The sequence below is a fragment of the Penicillium concentricum genome (genome assembly GCF_028827145.1).
Source record: "Penicillium concentricum strain IBT 3081 chromosome Unknown utg000001l_segment0_segment0, whole genome shotgun sequence".
Lineage (NCBI taxonomy): Eukaryota > Fungi > Ascomycota > Eurotiomycetes > Eurotiales > Aspergillaceae > Penicillium > Penicillium concentricum.
The window spans coordinates 5,387,070-5,403,638 of NW_026622754.1; the positions used below are offsets into that span (position 1 = coordinate 5,387,070).

General features: G+C 48.9%; 7 protein-coding genes across 7 annotated transcripts; 3 read left to right on the top strand and 4 right to left on the bottom strand.

Annotated features, from left to right (window-relative positions):
- Nucleotides 1-117: 117 nt before the first annotated feature.
- N7517_002056 (NAD(P)/FAD-dependent oxidoreductase) lies at nt 118-1,719 on the bottom strand (the record flags this gene model as incomplete). The annotated part of the gene is made up of 3 exons (XM_056719786.1): nt 118-1,014; nt 1,069-1,613; nt 1,701-1,719. The coding sequence occupies 3 exons, from the start codon at nt 1,717-1,719 to the stop codon at nt 118-120; spliced, it is 1,461 nt and encodes a 486-aa protein (XP_056583921.1).
- A 1,263-nt stretch (nt 1,720-2,982) lies between these two features.
- Nucleotides 2,983-3,324, top strand: N7517_002057 (uncharacterized protein; the record flags this gene model as incomplete). The annotated part of the gene is made up of 1 exon (XM_056719787.1): nt 2,983-3,324. One exon carries the CDS (start codon nt 2,983-2,985, stop codon nt 3,322-3,324), a length of 342 nt encoding a protein of 113 aa, XP_056583922.1.
- Nucleotides 3,325-4,744: 1,420 nt separating this feature from the next.
- On the top strand, nt 4,745-7,235 carry N7517_002058 (ATP-dependent 6-phosphofructokinase; the record flags this gene model as incomplete). The annotated part of the gene is made up of 3 exons (XM_056719788.1): nt 4,745-5,485; nt 5,548-6,009; nt 6,084-7,235. The coding sequence occupies 3 exons, from the start codon at nt 4,745-4,747 to the stop codon at nt 7,233-7,235; spliced, it is 2,355 nt and encodes a 784-aa protein (XP_056583923.1).
- Nucleotides 7,236-7,964: 729 nt separating this feature from the next.
- On the bottom strand, nt 7,965-9,527 carry isn1 (IMP 5'-nucleotidase ISN1; the record flags this gene model as incomplete). The annotated part of the gene is made up of 7 exons (XM_056719789.1): nt 7,965-8,054; nt 8,115-9,049; nt 9,104-9,251; nt 9,298-9,312; nt 9,364-9,384; nt 9,440-9,450; nt 9,503-9,527. 7 exons carry the CDS (start codon nt 9,525-9,527, stop codon nt 7,965-7,967), a joined length of 1,245 nt encoding a protein of 414 aa, XP_056583924.1.
- Nucleotides 9,528-10,116: 589 nt separating this feature from the next.
- Nucleotides 10,117-10,842, top strand: N7517_002060 (uncharacterized protein; the record flags this gene model as incomplete). The annotated part of the gene is made up of 1 exon (XM_056719790.1): nt 10,117-10,842. The coding sequence occupies one exon, from the start codon at nt 10,117-10,119 to the stop codon at nt 10,840-10,842; it is 726 nt and encodes a 241-aa protein (XP_056583925.1).
- A 216-nt stretch (nt 10,843-11,058) lies between these two features.
- Nucleotides 11,059-12,907, bottom strand: N7517_002061 (putative MFS quinate transporter; the record flags this gene model as incomplete). The annotated part of the gene is made up of 4 exons (XM_056719791.1): nt 11,059-12,138; nt 12,193-12,321; nt 12,374-12,563; nt 12,630-12,907. The coding sequence occupies 4 exons, from the start codon at nt 12,905-12,907 to the stop codon at nt 11,059-11,061; spliced, it is 1,677 nt and encodes a 558-aa protein (XP_056583926.1).
- Nucleotides 12,908-14,307: 1,400 nt separating this feature from the next.
- On the bottom strand, nt 14,308-16,057 carry N7517_002062 (putative MFS transporter; the record flags this gene model as incomplete). Its single annotated transcript, XM_056719792.1, has 4 exons — nt 14,308-14,726; nt 14,806-15,437; nt 15,489-15,729; nt 15,808-16,057. 4 exons carry the CDS (start codon nt 16,055-16,057, stop codon nt 14,308-14,310), a joined length of 1,542 nt encoding a protein of 513 aa, XP_056583927.1.
- Nucleotides 16,058-16,569: the final 512 nt, after the last annotated feature.

Below are 16,569 nucleotides of genomic sequence, written 5' to 3' on the forward strand. Positions count from 1 at the left end.
CGCAAAAATCCATAATAGACAGAGACTTGAATAATACCCTGTACAAATCATGACTACAAAAGCTGAATTGGAACACACTTCCGCTTGAAATCCGAACTGAACACCAGCATGGTCAACCTATATCTTCGATCGTAGTGCATTGACGGCCTTTGGGACTGTGAGCGTCTCTTGGAGTCTCTTTTTGCCCAGTCCGTATGCAACTGGGAGCCAATCACTGACATCCTCACCCAAAATCATCAAAGCCAACGCCTCGCCACTCATCAGGCTGTTGGCCATACCATATCCATTGAATGCAGCAACAATCCATTCGCCGTCACCTTTCCGGCCTGTCAGCGTCGGTGATAACCGTCCGACCACCGGCAGACCGTCGGAGGAATATCCCATAATTCCACTCCACGAACTGATCAAGCGCCAATCGGATCTGTCATCCTTGCCAAAGAATCGTGGGAGGACGACCTCCAAGTGTTCAACGGAGTGGTCGGCGACAAAGCTGTCATCTGAGGATACTGATTCTTCAAGACGCGCATTCTCGCCGCCGAAGTAGAAATAGCCGGTTTTTGCACTCTGCCCTAGGTAATACAGTCCATACCCGAGACGTTTGGTATTGGGATCATAGGATGGAGGGTAGTGGAAACCCCATGATACAGCCGTGCCTTGATTTGACACAGTATTCTGCGGATCTTGAACTGTCATTGTGCCTTTGAAGGGATGGACAAGCCCTCTTAGACGAGGAAGGAGATGTCCGCTGTACCCATTGGTGCAATGGACTACAGTCCGTGCTCGGAGTGGACCGCGAGAAGTGCGCAGTGTATATGGATAAGTACTCGTGAGGGGTGAGGGTGAGGCAGGTGCTGAAATGTGCTCAACGGATTCAACTGGTGTATGTGTCTCGATTGTCAGACGACCTGGGTATTTTTCCGAGAGTGCCGCAAATACTTTGGTGACAAGGCGATATGGCCAGACCGTTCCAGCAGGAAGCAGTGCTCCCCCAGATGCTCCATGAATTTCATACTCCTAGAAAGGGAAGATCAGAACGACGCCCTGTGACCACATGGGGACAAGACTCACCTTGAGCACAGCATCCGCATCCAAAATTGTATACAGTCCCTTCCTAGAAGGATGATCCATTTCCAGGCGCGCAATACTTTTCTTGAAGTCATCAAACTTCCCCTGGGTCAAGAAGACTCGCAGTTTCTGTAGGCGCTGCATCTCACTCACCTCCACGGCATCATACTCTTCAATTAATTCCTGCATCTTCTCCAAATTGCGGAATGTGAAATCCACAATCTTGCCCGCCGTTTCGACTCCATGAGTTTCTGCAAGATACATATACTGTTCTCCGGCATTCGCAGCCACCTGCCCACCATTTCTCCCGGTAGCACCAGAGCAGAGCGCACGAGCTTCCAAAACGGTTACTGTGGCAGTAGGGTGGCGCTCCAAGAGAGATTTAGCTACCGATAGACCCGTGATACCAGACCCGATGATCGCAAAATCTTGGTCAGTTGGCAATTTTGAGGATTGGATGTCGGCAAGAGCATGTGGAATATGCTGCCAGTAGGACTGGGTGGGATTGGCTCGCGGCAAGCCTGGGTCAGCCGTAACGAGACTCAATACTGGACTATGTTAGCCTTCAATCTATACCGCGGCGGAGTCACGATAACACATCAGTTAACTTAGGCATGGGGGTGGATTGGGGCTACCTGGATCATTCGGCGCCATCGAAAAGGATGTAAAAGGCTCAGAACTCGATTGTTCCGGCTAATAATCCAGAATTTGAAATTGATATTTTACTCAGAGATAAATGAGCTTTTTGAGAAAATAGGAGCTGGTACTTATATGGACGTAGTTCTGAAGGCATCGTGCGGGGTTTATCTTATCTCGTAGGGTCAAATTGCCCAAATGGGAATAGAGTGAATCCTCTCTGACATCCCAATATCGGAATGATAGCTTTTGCACACAAATACTATATGTTGCTATACTGTTTGCATTGCTTGATCTAAGCCGATTAAATATTTTCTGGGGCTCTATACAATGTACACATACAGGGATCTCCCATTCAATCTACTATGGCTAGGACTAAGTGCAATGATCTTGTAGTGATGCTTAAGATAAACTCGCAAGTAATGCGTTGTAGATTTCCGCTTGAGGTACTTATTATGGATTGGCTGAAACCTTGAAGGTGTCAAAACTTTGACGAATGTGTGAAAGAACAAGAACCGTTTTGGACTAAGTGGATCGATTCGGAATGGCCCGTATCTATGATCCACCAGCGGAAATCTTTCATGCTAAATATCATCCTTCTAGAGATGAAAGATATCGGAGGCCTCCCAGCGATCCCATTCGCCTAATAATGACTAGCTGCATATGTAGGTAAATACCGCCAGGAACGGGAAGATAATAATGGGAATATAGTACGGAGTAGACATGCCGCGCTTACTATCACCCTAAGACAATATCGGAAGGCGACATAAAGCCTAAACAGCACAGAGAAACTTTATATATGTGCCAGGGATTGATTGGTCTAAACTGATTGAATATTTTCCAGAACTCTATACACAATGCTAAGCATGGGACGAGATCCACATTCCTGCGTCCGCCACATGGGTTGGAGAAGAAGCTTGACTAGCAAGGAGTCACTTTTGAGCTTTAGAATTAGTAGCTGCAATCTTTATCTGATTAAATATATTAGTACTACAGCACGTAGCACTGACGTGGAAGCCCAGGGTGATTCTATAGGATAAACATAAGAATCTTGGCGGACCTGATATGCAACTCCTCCACGTTTGAGGCATGCAAATGGCGTAACTGCATTCCATATGGCATTCCAACTACGTATGACCGTGGAACTAAAAATGTGAATGACCTGCTTTACGAAAGCATATCTTCAATTTCGAGGGATGAACTCGCTATAATAGTTCAAACATTTCCACATTATTTTGCTTCATCCTTTCGCTATCTCTCGGATATTTAATCTGCCTCACAATGAAGGTTTCTTCCATCATCCTGACAATTTTTACACTGGCCACAACTGGCCTGGCAACGAAGACGTGTACTCCTAGCTTTGATTATTGCTCGGACGTCCTTATCAAAGACAAAGGTAATATGTTTTCCGTCAAGAATTCGTGCACCATGCTAATTGAAGAAACAATAGGGTTCACCGAGGCCGATCTGAAGGATGTTTTGAAAGGGTCAGATCTAGAGAAGGAGGATGTTAAGAATGTTCTCTTCCATTGCAAGAACCCCGGCGACGTTGGACACCCGAAGCTTTGCACGAGTGGATGCAAAGACCCAGCGACAGAGGGTAGCCACTCCTGCTCAGCGTAAGTCATAGTTTTGCTGTCAACTTCATATTCGCAGCTGAGAACGCAGCAGCTAAATCATACTATTTGTGAGAGAACAATAGCTGCACAATTATATTTGCTAGCAAAGATTCGGCTATGAATGAACCTGAGGGCAATCGGAATCAGAAGATGTTTCAATTTAGAAGTTTATACGTATTCAACCGCAATCGTAAAGGCCGTTTTTGGAAGGGATCAAAGCAAAAGGGAATTTATGCTTTAGACGGCAGGCTGATAGTGAAGCAAGTCACATTGTCGAGTTTTCAAAAGGGGGTTGACGAAGGTCGGTTTTAACTTGGCAAATGGCGCTAAACATCGAGCCACTTCGGCCGAGGCCCTCTGCCGGGGTCACTTGACCCCAGCTACTATATCGTGGGCAAGTGGTCATTACCGGTAGTGCCGAAGAAGCCGATTACCAAGATCTCGGAGGAGCAAAAGGACACAATACCACGTAGGCATCAGCCCATTCGTCCGCACGGGCGTGATAGAAACACAATATGTTTTAATCATGTCAGATACAAGGATGCCCCTTTCACCCCTGTGAACCACTTCGCACGAGGCATCAGCAAAGAGCTGCAGGGACAACGTGTCAGCGCCAAAACGTGGCCCGAGGCCCCATGTTGTATGGACACATGCAGGTGGCACGAACAAAAGTCCTACAACTGGTGTGGCATTCTTTAACCCACCGGAGGCTCCCGGGCATGGTAGTTAAGTGCCACAAGTACTACCTGTGGGCGACCTGTTTATAATAGTTTACAATTATTGTGTACCGAGTTCGTGACCAGTCAGACCATGTTTGCCAAGAATGGCTAGTTGTACACCAATAAAATCTGCAGGGTTAAACAATATTGAAGTAGGATAATGATGAGGTCGATGACCTATGAAGAGAATAACAAGTATCAGCTTTGAGGAGAAGATGTCATCGAGGCCAGACCCCCGGGGGGTTCGGAAAACAAACAAAACAAACAGAATCCAGTGACGTCAAGTAAAAAGCACTCACCGCCTACACTAAACCCAAATCGACCAAGCGGTGACATGTGTCTTGCAGCCAAATTGTAAAGGAACGCAGGTACTAGAAAGGTATTGGCTCAATAAAAAGATCAGACCACTTTTAAATTTTGAGGAGATTATATACAGATATTAAAAAGAATCCAGGCCAGTTCATCTTTTCTCAATTCTCTTAAATCCAACTTCTAGTACTTTATAGCTTCAAGTTGTTTTGTGACGCAAAGCACCCACTTCTGCCCGATTTCTCTCACCGGATTGGGTTCAACCCCTCCACATCCCACCCATCCACAATTGGAGCTTTACAACTATTATCGAGCTTCTTTTCTTCTTGTTTTCTTCACTTTTCATTTCATTCTTTTGATCGACCTGTACTTCAGGTCTCCTTCAATTGATTCGATATGGAGCCCATCAAGATCGCCACTCAACCGGCTAAGAGACGCCGCATCGGTGTTCTCACCTCTGGTGGAGATGCCCCCGGTATGAACGGTGCCGTGCGGGCCGTTGTCCGTATGGCGATTCACTGCGACTGCGAAGCCTACGCCATTTTCGAAGGATACGAAGGACTGGTCAATGGCGGCAACATGATCCGCCAGCTACACTGGGAGGATGTCCGCGGCTGGTTGTCCCGCGGTGGTACCCTGATCGGCTCTGCCCGTAGCAAGGGATTCCGCGAGCGTGCTGGCCGTATGCAGGCAGCGAAGAACATGGTCATGAAAGGTATTGATGCGCTGGTCGTCTGCGGTGGTGATGGCAGTTTGACTGGTGCCGATGTCTTCCGTGCCGAGTGGCCTAGCTTGTTGGCAGACCTCGTTGCCGCCGGGGAGTTGTCCACTGAACAGGTGGCACCCTACACGGTGTTGAACATTGTAGGCCTGGTAGGTTCGATTGACAATGACATGTCTGGGACAGATGCCACCATCGGTTGCTATTCGTCCTTGACCCGTATCTGTGATGCAGTGGACGATGTCTTCGATACTGCATTCTCCCACCAGCGTGGTTTCGTCATTGAGGTGATGGGCCGACACTGTGGATGGCTTGCATTGATGTCTGCCATCAGTACTGGCGCAGACTGGATGTTCCTCCCTGAGATGCCCCCGAAGGAAGGTTGGGAGGATGACATGTGCTCCGTTATCACTAAGGTGAGAATTACTCAAGCGTTGTTCGATGTCCTTTTCTTTTGCTGACTGATGTGGTTTGACAGAACCGAACCGAACGCGGCAAGCGTCGTACGATCGTCATTGTCGCCGAGGGAGCCCAGGATCGCCAATTGAACAGGATCTCGAGCTCGAAAATCAAGGATATTCTCACAGATCGGCTGGGATTGGACACTCGAGTCACTATTCTAGGTCACACCCAGCGAGGTGGTGCGGCGTGCGCTTATGATCGCTGGCTGTCAACTCTCCAGGGTGTGGAGGCCGTTCGTGCCGTGCTAGAAATGTCACCTGAGTCCCCTTCGCCAGTTATCACCATCCGCGAGAACAAGATCATGCGCACCCCTTTGATGGAGGCAGTTCAAGCTACCAAAGATGTAACAGCGAAGATCGAAGAAATGGACTTTGATGGAGCCATGAAGCTCCGTGATCCGGAATTCAAGGAGTACTACAACGCATACATGACAACTGCGAAGATCAACGACCCGAAGATGATGCTTCCGGAGGGCAAGGTATGCACCTAATCCCTCATCCCATCTGGGCTGCTCACGCTCCCCGATCTCCCCAAATACTTACTTTTTTGCAGAGAATGCGGATCGCCATTATTCACGTCGGTGCCCCGGCCGGTGGTATGAACCAAGCAACCCGTGGCGCCGTTGCATACTGCCTGACCCGTGGCCACACCCCACTGGCTATTCATAACGGTTTCCCTGGATTGTGCCGTCACCACGCCGACCAGCCAGTTAGCTCAGTCCGCGAGGTTACTTGGCTGGAAGCTGATAACTGGGTCAACGAGGGTGGCTCGGACATTGGAACGAACCGTAACCTGCCATCTACTGACATGGAGACCACTGCCAAGTGCTTTGAGCAGTACAAGTTCGATGCCTTATTTGTTGTTGGTGGCTTCGAGGCCTTCACAGCCGTCAGCGAGCTGCGCCAGGCTCGTTCGAAGTATGATGCGTTCAAGATTCCGCTTATCGTGCTCCCAGCTACTATTTCTAACAACGTCCCGGGCACTGAATACTCCTTGGGCAGTGACACCTGCCTGAACACCCTGATCGACTTTTGTGATGCCATTCGTCAGTCCGCATCCTCTTCTCGCCGCCGAGTGTTCGTGATTGAGACCCAAGGTGGAAAATCTGGATATATTGCGACCACAGCTGGCCTCGCTGTGGGTGCCGTGGCTGTCTACATTCCCGAGGAGGGTGTTGATATCAAGATGCTTTCGCGCGACATCGACTTCCTTCGCGACAACTTCGTTCGTGACAAAGGAGCTAACCGTGCAGGTAAGATCATTCTGCGCAACGAATGTGCGTCTGGCACATACACTACTCAGGTGATCGCCGACATGATCAAGGAAGAGGCCAAGGGCCGTTTCGAGTCTCGTGCCGCTGTTCCCGGTCACTTCCAACAAGGTGGCAAGCCTTCGCCTATGGATCGTGTTCGTGCTATGCGTATGTCCATCAGGTGCATGCAGCACATTGAAGGATACGCCAACAAGAGCCCCGACGAAATCGCCGCTGACCCTCTCTCTACTGCTGTGATGGGTGTCAAGGGATCACAGGTGCTATTCTCCCCCATGGGTGGCGAAAATGGACTGGAAGCCAGCGAAACTGATTGGGTGCGCCGTCGCCCCAAGTCCGAGTTCTGGCTTGAACTACAGGATGTCGTCAACGTTCTATCCGGACGTACCCACGCTAGCAAGAACGAAACCTGGTCCTGCTATGAGAGTACGTAACCCGGCCAGGACCCCGCTGATCATTTGCTTGTTCATTTCTATTCGATTTATTTTCGCGCTACTCGTTTTTTTCCTTTGGCCTTTGAGGATCGACTCCCCCCGTACAGTGATTATTTCTGGCGCCCCTTCAACACGGATGTTAACGATTACCCCGTTTCCTACTTTGCAGATTCTTCGTCAATCGAGCCTATCCCCTCGGCCCCCAACTCCCCATGAAAGGACTTCCACCCACAGGACTTCAACTTCTTTCCAACCAACCATTGACTCCACGCCAATGACGCACCCGGGATATCCTTGATTGTTTCCAAATACTGGCCGGCGAGCCATCCGCTAACTTGTGATGTTGAGGGCGATCGTACTAGACGTCCGTTACGCTTTGTACGATGCTATGCAACAAGTCCTCCAAACCTAAGGATGGTCTACGCGACATTTATGCCTGGGAGTTTGGGTGACTGTGGTTTTTTGCTCGATGATTTTTTACCCTTCTTGAACACTCTTGGTTTACGACATAGAGTGCGTTGTAGATAGAACCATCAATTTCAATCTTGCAATTATTTCAGATGAATCAAAAACGCTATGGGCGAGTGCTATCGTACGGATCAAAGAGGTAGTCCAAAGACAGTACTACAGAATCGCTGAGGGTGTATCAGTCGTAGCGCTGACCCTGAAACCACGAAAGATGAACCCGGACAGATGCATAATTCCAGGGTTCAATGTGGAGTTCAATGACTACGGGTGGACCGACTTCTCCAGTTCATCAAGTAGGTCTACAGTCTCAGCGGGGCTTGCAATCCAGGCAGTTGTGGATGCAAGACGGGCCTAATAAAACATGATGTTAGTCTGATCAGTAGCCAAGGAGAGAATTATAAAATTTCCCACCTTAAAGTCATTAGCCCCAGCCGACAAGAACTGGTCGCCAACATGCAGTGTTTTGGCTGGATCGATGCCACCAAAGTAGCGCTGACAGGCGCGCACACCCCATGATTTGTCGCCAATATCGACAAAGACATCGTTTCCACCGTTGAAAGCACAGAATGGCAATCGTCCTGCAACAGCGGAATGTTGGACCGTGTGCTGCACCACCAACACAGTCTCTTCCAACTGCTCACGGCTGATTCGAACTCCGTTGACCGGGTAGACACCAACCGCACGATCCTTGCGCAGAATAGCAGCGGGCAGATTCATATTCTCGGCACACGCGCGCAGAGCAGACTCGGCAATATCAAGAAGCTCGGTGATATCACTATCACTCCAGCTTTGCATCTCATCCAGCAACCATTCGCTCCGCCGCACGTAGACGAGTCGGGCGTCCGAGGTAGGGTCGAAGCGGAACAAGTAATTGCTCTCGCCGCCCATGACAATCAGTCCTTGTTTCTGATCCTCGGTGAGGGTAGTTGAGTCGTGAATTGCATCGAGCAGACCGTGAAGTCGCTCGTAATACTTCGGCGCCTCGGTGTACCCGGCCGCTGTCACAATGCCGACCTTGCGGTCCTGTTCGAGCAGCCGCAGAATCCGGGGGATGACGGGGTTGTCGGATGTGAGACAGGCGCCATCGTCATAGAGTGTTACATCTCCATCGAATGTGACTAGTTTCACATCGCTAGAGCGAACAAGACCCAATACCTGGGCAGAGTTCAGGATAAGTCGGATATCGTTGAATGAAGGGGCCACGAAGCGTCGGCGGCTGATGAACCGCTGCTCATCTTGATACTTGAATGCATCTTCCAGATATAGCTTAGTGAAAAAGGTGCCGATGGTCGGCACGAGGAGATTCAATTTGGATTTGCCAGGGGCCTTGCGTTCGTAGTGTTGGACTTGAAAGATTAGGAATCATCCCCTATTTCTTGATTTTTACTAATCTCACTTACTGTGATCGTGCATCAAATTCTCTACATCACGCATAATCTCTGCATAGCGATGGTGGGTGTCCGCCGCGACTGTCTTTAGCACCTCCCCATTTTCCTTGTAGATGGCGGTGGGCTGAGAATGCAGGACAAAGGGGACGGCCAGTAGACCCTAGAGGGGTTAGAATCGGTCCATATGACATGACTGAGCGACATACTTTGATCCATTCAATCTACAGACTGTTAGTCAGATTCTTGAGAGATGTATGGAAGTGATAACTTACAAGTTGATCCCGCCGATGGGTCTATACTGTGGAGTCAGTGAGGGGCACATTTGCTTGGCTGTAGAGACATTCGTACCTTTAGGGCATCTATAAGTTGTTAGTAATATTGAATCATGTAATAAAGGCAAAGATGACGTACATTCTACTCTGTAACGTGTTGTCATGATTGAATGTTGGAGAAAGATGGTGCGTGTTCGGTTTCCAATGTTAGCTTAACTGGTGCACGTCCCTTTGGTGACTCACGCGGAGCTCGGATTACACAGTCACGGAGTACGGAGTACTCCGTACATAATAAAGAGCAATCTCGGACCTGGAATATTACTCTAATTGGTTAAATTGACAATTTTTAATTGCTGACAATCCACTAACGCAAATCTACTTTCCCAAATCAAGCTTATTCTCGTACTAAATGGCTAGACCTGGACCCCTGCTCGTAACGCCTGCAATCACTATTGGTCTCCCAAAAGTGCCTCGAACAGAAAATTTTGTCGCCTGAACAAGCATCATCAATTTGAAAGCCTTTTGTGATGACTCCGAGGGCCGAAAAAACCCTCAACACTGCCACATTGACTAGCTAACTCATATCGGAACAGCAGATGCTTGGTTGCAAATACGATGCCCGAGATCGACGAGCACAAATATAAATATGTGCGATGGCAACCTTTTTATACTTTTTCAAGTCACACAATCATTGAATATCAAAGACCCTTCTAGTGGAAAAAAAGCACCGGCGAATTCTATACTCCAAACGCAATGCAAGCCGCATCTCCATCAACCATGAATACACCTGCACAGTATGAGGATCCACCAAAGTATTCTCCATCGGAGCAATTCAATTATTTCATTGACGAAAAGGCCAACACTCCCCTGATCCTCCGACCCGAGCAAAACGAGCCCGGGTTTGCTGTTGCATCTGCTCTCAGCCGAGGCCTACAAGTACCATCCAGATCCAGAGCCTGCACATCCGGATTCGAGTATCCAGACGAACTGTCTCATTACGGCGTCTCCAAAGAAGACTGGACACAATTTACTCAAGTGGTCTGCGACAAAGCTAAGCTTTCACGTCAGCAATGGACCACCGTGGTTGGAAAAGGCCTGGGTGTAATGGCAGTGGGTGGACTGATGGTCGGCCTTCTGGGCGCCATACCTGCGATATTCGTTGCCCATCTCACCAGAAGTCGAAAAGAACAACGGAATCTGATCTCGGCAATGGCTGGAGCCCGCGGTGAACACCTTGCTCGACATATCTCACAATGGAACGAGACTGTCTTTCAGCCTAGGGGTATCTTGATCCGGGTCGATTTGCCGGATGAATACTTGAATGACATGAAAGTGATGGATATTCGCACAAGAGGTCGTTCTGAAAGTTCTCTTAGGGAGACTCGGGATAAGGCTGCGCTTAAGGCGAGAATTGTGATCATCCCTCTGGATGGGTTGGCGTCAACGAAGCATTCCTCAAGTTGGGATAATCGAGGTTGAAGAGACGCACAAAAGAAGTCGAGAACAAAAGGATATGTCTATTTATGTATTTCAGCGGGATCAGGAAAAGGTTAAGCACGGGTTATGATAATTCAAAACGGTTTATTCATCATGATAGTGTCATTATTCAAAAAAAAGGATAAACCTTCTCTAATGACCAAAAAATGGACACTAGAGACATCCAGAAGATGCCAAAAAAAAGGTAGAGTCTAAGATCTAAACCCGGCCCTCTTTATCTTGCCTCTCAACATGTTGAGCCATTCCGTGCGACTGCACCGCCACCTCCATCTTCTCATCCACAATATGGTCACGCTCATCGGCATCCTGGTTACCATACCGGCCAATCTTGTACCACGGCAAAGCAAAGAGACGATCCATACTCTCCAGGGAGCGGCCTGCTGTCTCCGGAATACTGAACCAGACCCAGGCACCACCGATAACGGTAATGGCAGCAAAGCACCAGAAAGTACCCTTGGGGTCAATTCCACCCTTTGCCACGGGAAGAAGCATATTGGGAACGGCCCGCGCATTGCCATATTGGTTGGCAAAGTGGAGAGTCATAGCCATAGAAGTGCAAAGAGCACGGATACGTAGAGGGAAGAGCTCTGCAGTCAGAAGATACTGCATGGAATTCCAGCCCAGCGCCCATCCAAATCCAGAGACGTAGATCATTGCAATGGCTCCCTCACTAGCGCCCTTCTTGCCCTCTGGTACCGTGTAGCCCTCGACGACTCCCATGTCGGGAACGGAGGTCAAGAAGCCGGCGATGTAGATCATGGCAACTGCTTGTAGAGTGATACCAAGGAGAAGGGCTCGCTTGCGTCCAATGACATCAACCAAGAAAAGAGCACAGAGAATTGCGGCAATCAATTTGACGATTCCGAACACAGCGGTGACCAACAGAGACTCGTTCTTGCCTGTAACTCCGAGCAACTTGAACAAATCCGGGGCGTAGACAGTGATACTGCCGGCACCGGACCATTGCGAAAGAAGTTGGGCCATGAAGGTGAGGTAGACTCTGTAGAGGTTCGAGGGGACCAGGAAGGTTTCCTTGATCACACCGATCGGGCCAGACCCAAGTGTGGCTTCCATCTCGGCTTCATGTGATGTTTGAATAAGGGCAATTTCGCGTACGACATATTCGTCATCGGTTGGAAGGCCGCGGATCTTTGAGAGATTGGAGATGGCCTTCTCGAGGTTGCCGCGTTTGATGAGGTATCGGGGTGATTCGTACTGGAGGAAGGAGAGGAGGAAGATAATGCCGGCAAACATAATATGCAGACTTGTGGGGACGAGCTATCATTGAGTCAGTATTGGTAATATAAGCGGTTTAAGGAAGATCACACATACCCATCGGTTGTGAGTTGTGTCGCCGAGATTGAGCTCGCAGCCATAGTTGGCGAAATATGCAAGTACAATACCCAAATAGACAAAGCCTGTGAAGACACAGGTACAGAGGCCACGGATAGAGGCGGGGGCCTTTTCTTTTTGTTAGTTCATGTAAGTATGAGTTGGATAACGAGCAGCTCACAATTTCAGCAAGATATACAGGAGCAACGACAACTGTCTGGCCCACACCAAGTCCAGCAATAAAGCGGCCAGCATAGACAGCACCCAAGCTGCCACCGTTACCCATGAAAATTGCGATTCCCACGATCCAAATAACACAAAGTTGGCGAGTCGCCCAGATACGGCCAATGCGATCACAAACTAAGAAGGCACTGTATAAGAAGAGATTAGGTTAGCGACATGGGATCCGACACAACAGGAAACAAGAAAAAACTTACAAAAGAGCACCTCCAACAGATCCAATCTGAACCATTGCGGTAACATTTCCTTTGATGTTGGTCTGTTCCACTTCACTGTACGAGTCATAGTTGATGTAATGTTGAAAGTCTTTAGAGTTGAATGCGCCTGAGATCAAACCCTCATCGACACCTCGGGCAGCGCCCATCAGGCCAAATGAGATGACCGCAAACCATAATCGCCAGTTGAAGACCTCCTTAGGTTCGCCGAGGTCTTTAAGGCGGAAGATATTGACTGGTTTCTTTGCTCCGCCGGCCATGATGGGCAACACTCAAATATGTAATTGAATGCGGGGGATAATATGCGAGGCAAAGCCGGGGTATTAAAAAAAAAAAAGGGAGAAATGCAAATGTGAGCTACAGCAAACGGACTTTATAGCTATGGGATCCCGGTCTACGGAGTACATGCGGGGAAATCCTGGGGAGCGGAAATTCCAATCCGAGGAATCCTGAATCCTTGTCAAGACCGAGTAAAGAATTCTCTGTAGTCGAAATGAGCTGTGGAATATACACATGATACAACCGGGATAGGCTAAGGCCTGGGGGAAAGTGCCAAGAGAGCTTAGGTCTCGAGTCTCATTTGACGGCGTCGCCGTTCACTTCCCGGGGCTTTTCCAACGGGACATGACCGAGTACCCGACTCAGCACATGGTCGCACACAATTTGGAATGAGATCTGCAGCTTCACTTGGTTACTGCAGGATCACTACAGGCCCTGCAGTGCAGGGTCGCTGCAGCTCACTTTTTTTTTTCATGTCATAGTATCTTTCTTCTCAGATGTTCTTGACTTTCTACCCAGTACACAGTACTAGAGTACCTGAACCGCCAAGGTTATTGTCTCCTCCATAAAACTTTGACGGTGAGTTTCGGTCAACGTCCGAAGAAAAGTGTGTGTGTGTGTGCCGCATGTGGCTTGCAAGGATCATGAGGCCCACCAAGGGAGATGCCAGCCTTTTTATCGCGGGGGCGAAAACTGGAGAGCTCCATCCTTGACTGATACGAAGATACTGATTGGTTCACAAATCAACAGTATCCCGTCGTTGGCCTGGAAAGGGAAGATGGACCATTGCTTGGCGTGGGGTGCGCTTTGACAAGCCGATCACTCTTTATTTCTCGCATGCTTGAACGAATCGTGTCGCGGAGAAGACCGTGCCGAGACGTTCGGCAAATTTTAAGTCTCGGTGAGACATATATCTGAGTTCTGTAATTTCCTGGCGACATTGTTTATTATTAATATCTGCCAACTCCCGATGCTAGGAAGTGACTCGTACAGCTCTAGACCATTTGGTCCGTTCTTCGGCGTTCATTATCGCAATATCATATTGGTCCTTGCAGGGCATATCTCTTGAAATCACGAGCACATTTTGATACACATTCTTTTACGGACTATTTACTCCGTCAGTATCACGATTAAGCCGAACCACGATGGATCTAGAGAGAGCTATCAAAAAGACGAGTCATCTAACAGAATTCTACACGTGCTAAAGCCAGTAAAGCTCTAAGATGACCTATGTCTTTGCCCGAGAATCGGAGTTCTAAAAAGGTAATTTGAATCAATTGAATGTTCGAGACCAAGGCTAGTGTGCAATGATGCGGAGTCGTTGGTTCATGACATCGGAAAATAAGATACAGGCCAAAGGTGATTGGCCGGGATAGAGAGGCTATGGCCGCCAGCGGAATCCAGGATTGCGCCAGTCCATATCCTGAATCTGTTGCTGCGATAGTCCCGCCAAGGCGCTGTGGACATCGACACGCGCACGGCGCCGATTGTCCCATACGATATAGGCCCATAGGCCGGCCCCAAGAAGTAGGGTAGTAGTTGAAGTTGCCAAGTTGAGCCCATTACCAATAGGATAATTGGGCCCATCAAAAGGCAAGAATGACCAGGTGCTGATCAGCCCGCCGATATTTCCGAACATCACCGTAGTTCCAATAGCCGAAGATCTCGCGGTGTCGGAGATCACATTCGCCGATGCGTGTGCAGTACATAGAGCGCCGAAGGAGAAGGCTCCACAGGCGATAATAAAGGTGGCCCCATATCGTACCATGCCGTCTTCGCTAGCCAGGAACATTATATAACCTATAATCCCATAATGATTAGCCTGGAACTAGGTATACTCTGCAATCCTTATATGGTTGCTCAAGGATTTCAGACTTACCGGTCATCATTAGCGGCGGGCTGATGATGAAGAAGATGAGGCGATGATCGAATCGCCAGCTAAGGAACGGGAATAGCAAGGTGAAGAATGCGCCGACGACATAAGGAGGCACTGTGTGCAACTGTTGAGATACCACAGTGGCATTGGGGTAGATGGTTTTGACAATGGTAGGCGCAAAGAATCCAAGACCCTGAACAGTAATGTTGTTCAACATGAAGATTAACGCGGTTACGAAGGTCACTGGGCTGAAGATACCACGTAGTGTCTTAGCTAGATCAAGCTTGTCGAGGACCTCCGTCGTACCAACACGTTCAGATTTGACACGAGCAATAGCCAGATCCTTCTCTTCCTGGGAGAGCCACCTGGCTGTCTCAGGTCGGTCAGTCAACGTGAAGAATGCGACGACAGCAATTCCAATTGTCACGATGCCTTCGATCGCGAAGATCATACGCCAGCTGTGGAGAGAACCAAAATTATCGAGCAGGAGAATACCCGAGGCCAGAAGGCCACCAAACGCCCCAGCGAGGGGAGCCATAACGATATACAACGACAGACGGAAGGCAAGTTCACTTCGTCGATACCAACGCGAGAGGTAATACGCGATTCCAGGCATGAGTCCTGCTTCGAACACGCTAGAGAAGAGTTGTCAGCATTGCCGAGTTTGCCAAATCTAGTAAACATACCCCAAAAGGAAGCGGACGCCAGCTGCGCTGTTCATATCGGTAACAAAAGCCGTCGCGACCGAACAGATACCGAATCCCAATGTGATTGCTGGAAGCCACCATCCAGGCCCGACCCATTTGCACATGACATTACTGGGGATCTCAAAGATAATATATGAGATGAAGAAGATCGAGAGCACAGCGTTGTAATCATAACCCTCGAGTTTGAGGTCCTTGTCGAAGCCGGCCAATTTAGCGTTGCCTATTCCAGGAAGAAAACGGATTAGCGCTTGGACTGGAAATAAAACCCCGGGAATGATAAGAGGGAGTGGTCACACACCAACATTGGCTCGATCGATGAAACAAAAGAGATACATGACTGCGACAGTTGGGACGATATATAAATCAATCTTGAGTCGCAATCGTGACTCGGCGGCCTTGTCAAATTCCACCAGGGGCTGGCCATATTCATCTGTCGCGAGGTGGCCCCTTTCTGCTGCATCATGGGCGACTTCCCCCATCATATGCTCTTTATGGTCTGACATGACCTTTTCATCGACGACCGTAGTGCCTCTCTCGGCGTCGGCCATGTTGGAGTGCCGGACAGGTGAATTGAGCTTTGGGTGGATCAGGGGCGGTCAGAAGTTCTGAGACAAGGATCCAGGCTCAGGAGCATAGGCCGAGGGGGCGACCGGGTAATTTATAGCTCAACCAGCCCGATCGAAACAGCCAAATGGTGATTCTGGGGTTGTGGGGGATCACGGGTCTAATCCCGAACTCATCTTCCATTTTTTCATCTGCTGCAATCTCAATCTGCCGCTGCCAAGTGAAGATAGTTAGTCTGACACTGGTAATAGTCAGGAATTCCTTGGCAGTCGGGATTAACAGTGGGAGAGCCAAGTATCATTGAGGTGGCTTCTTGGGAGGTCCAATCATAATAATTCATAACGGGCGAAGGAGTTAGACTCTAAAGTCTAAGCACACGCCTGGAACTTCCCCACAAAGTTGTCCGAGGATGATTAGAGGTCTCCCCAGACTTGTGGATCCCACCCCAGACTGGCTCTTTGGTTTTTGTGGGGATTGTACTCCGTAATGTAGGTAT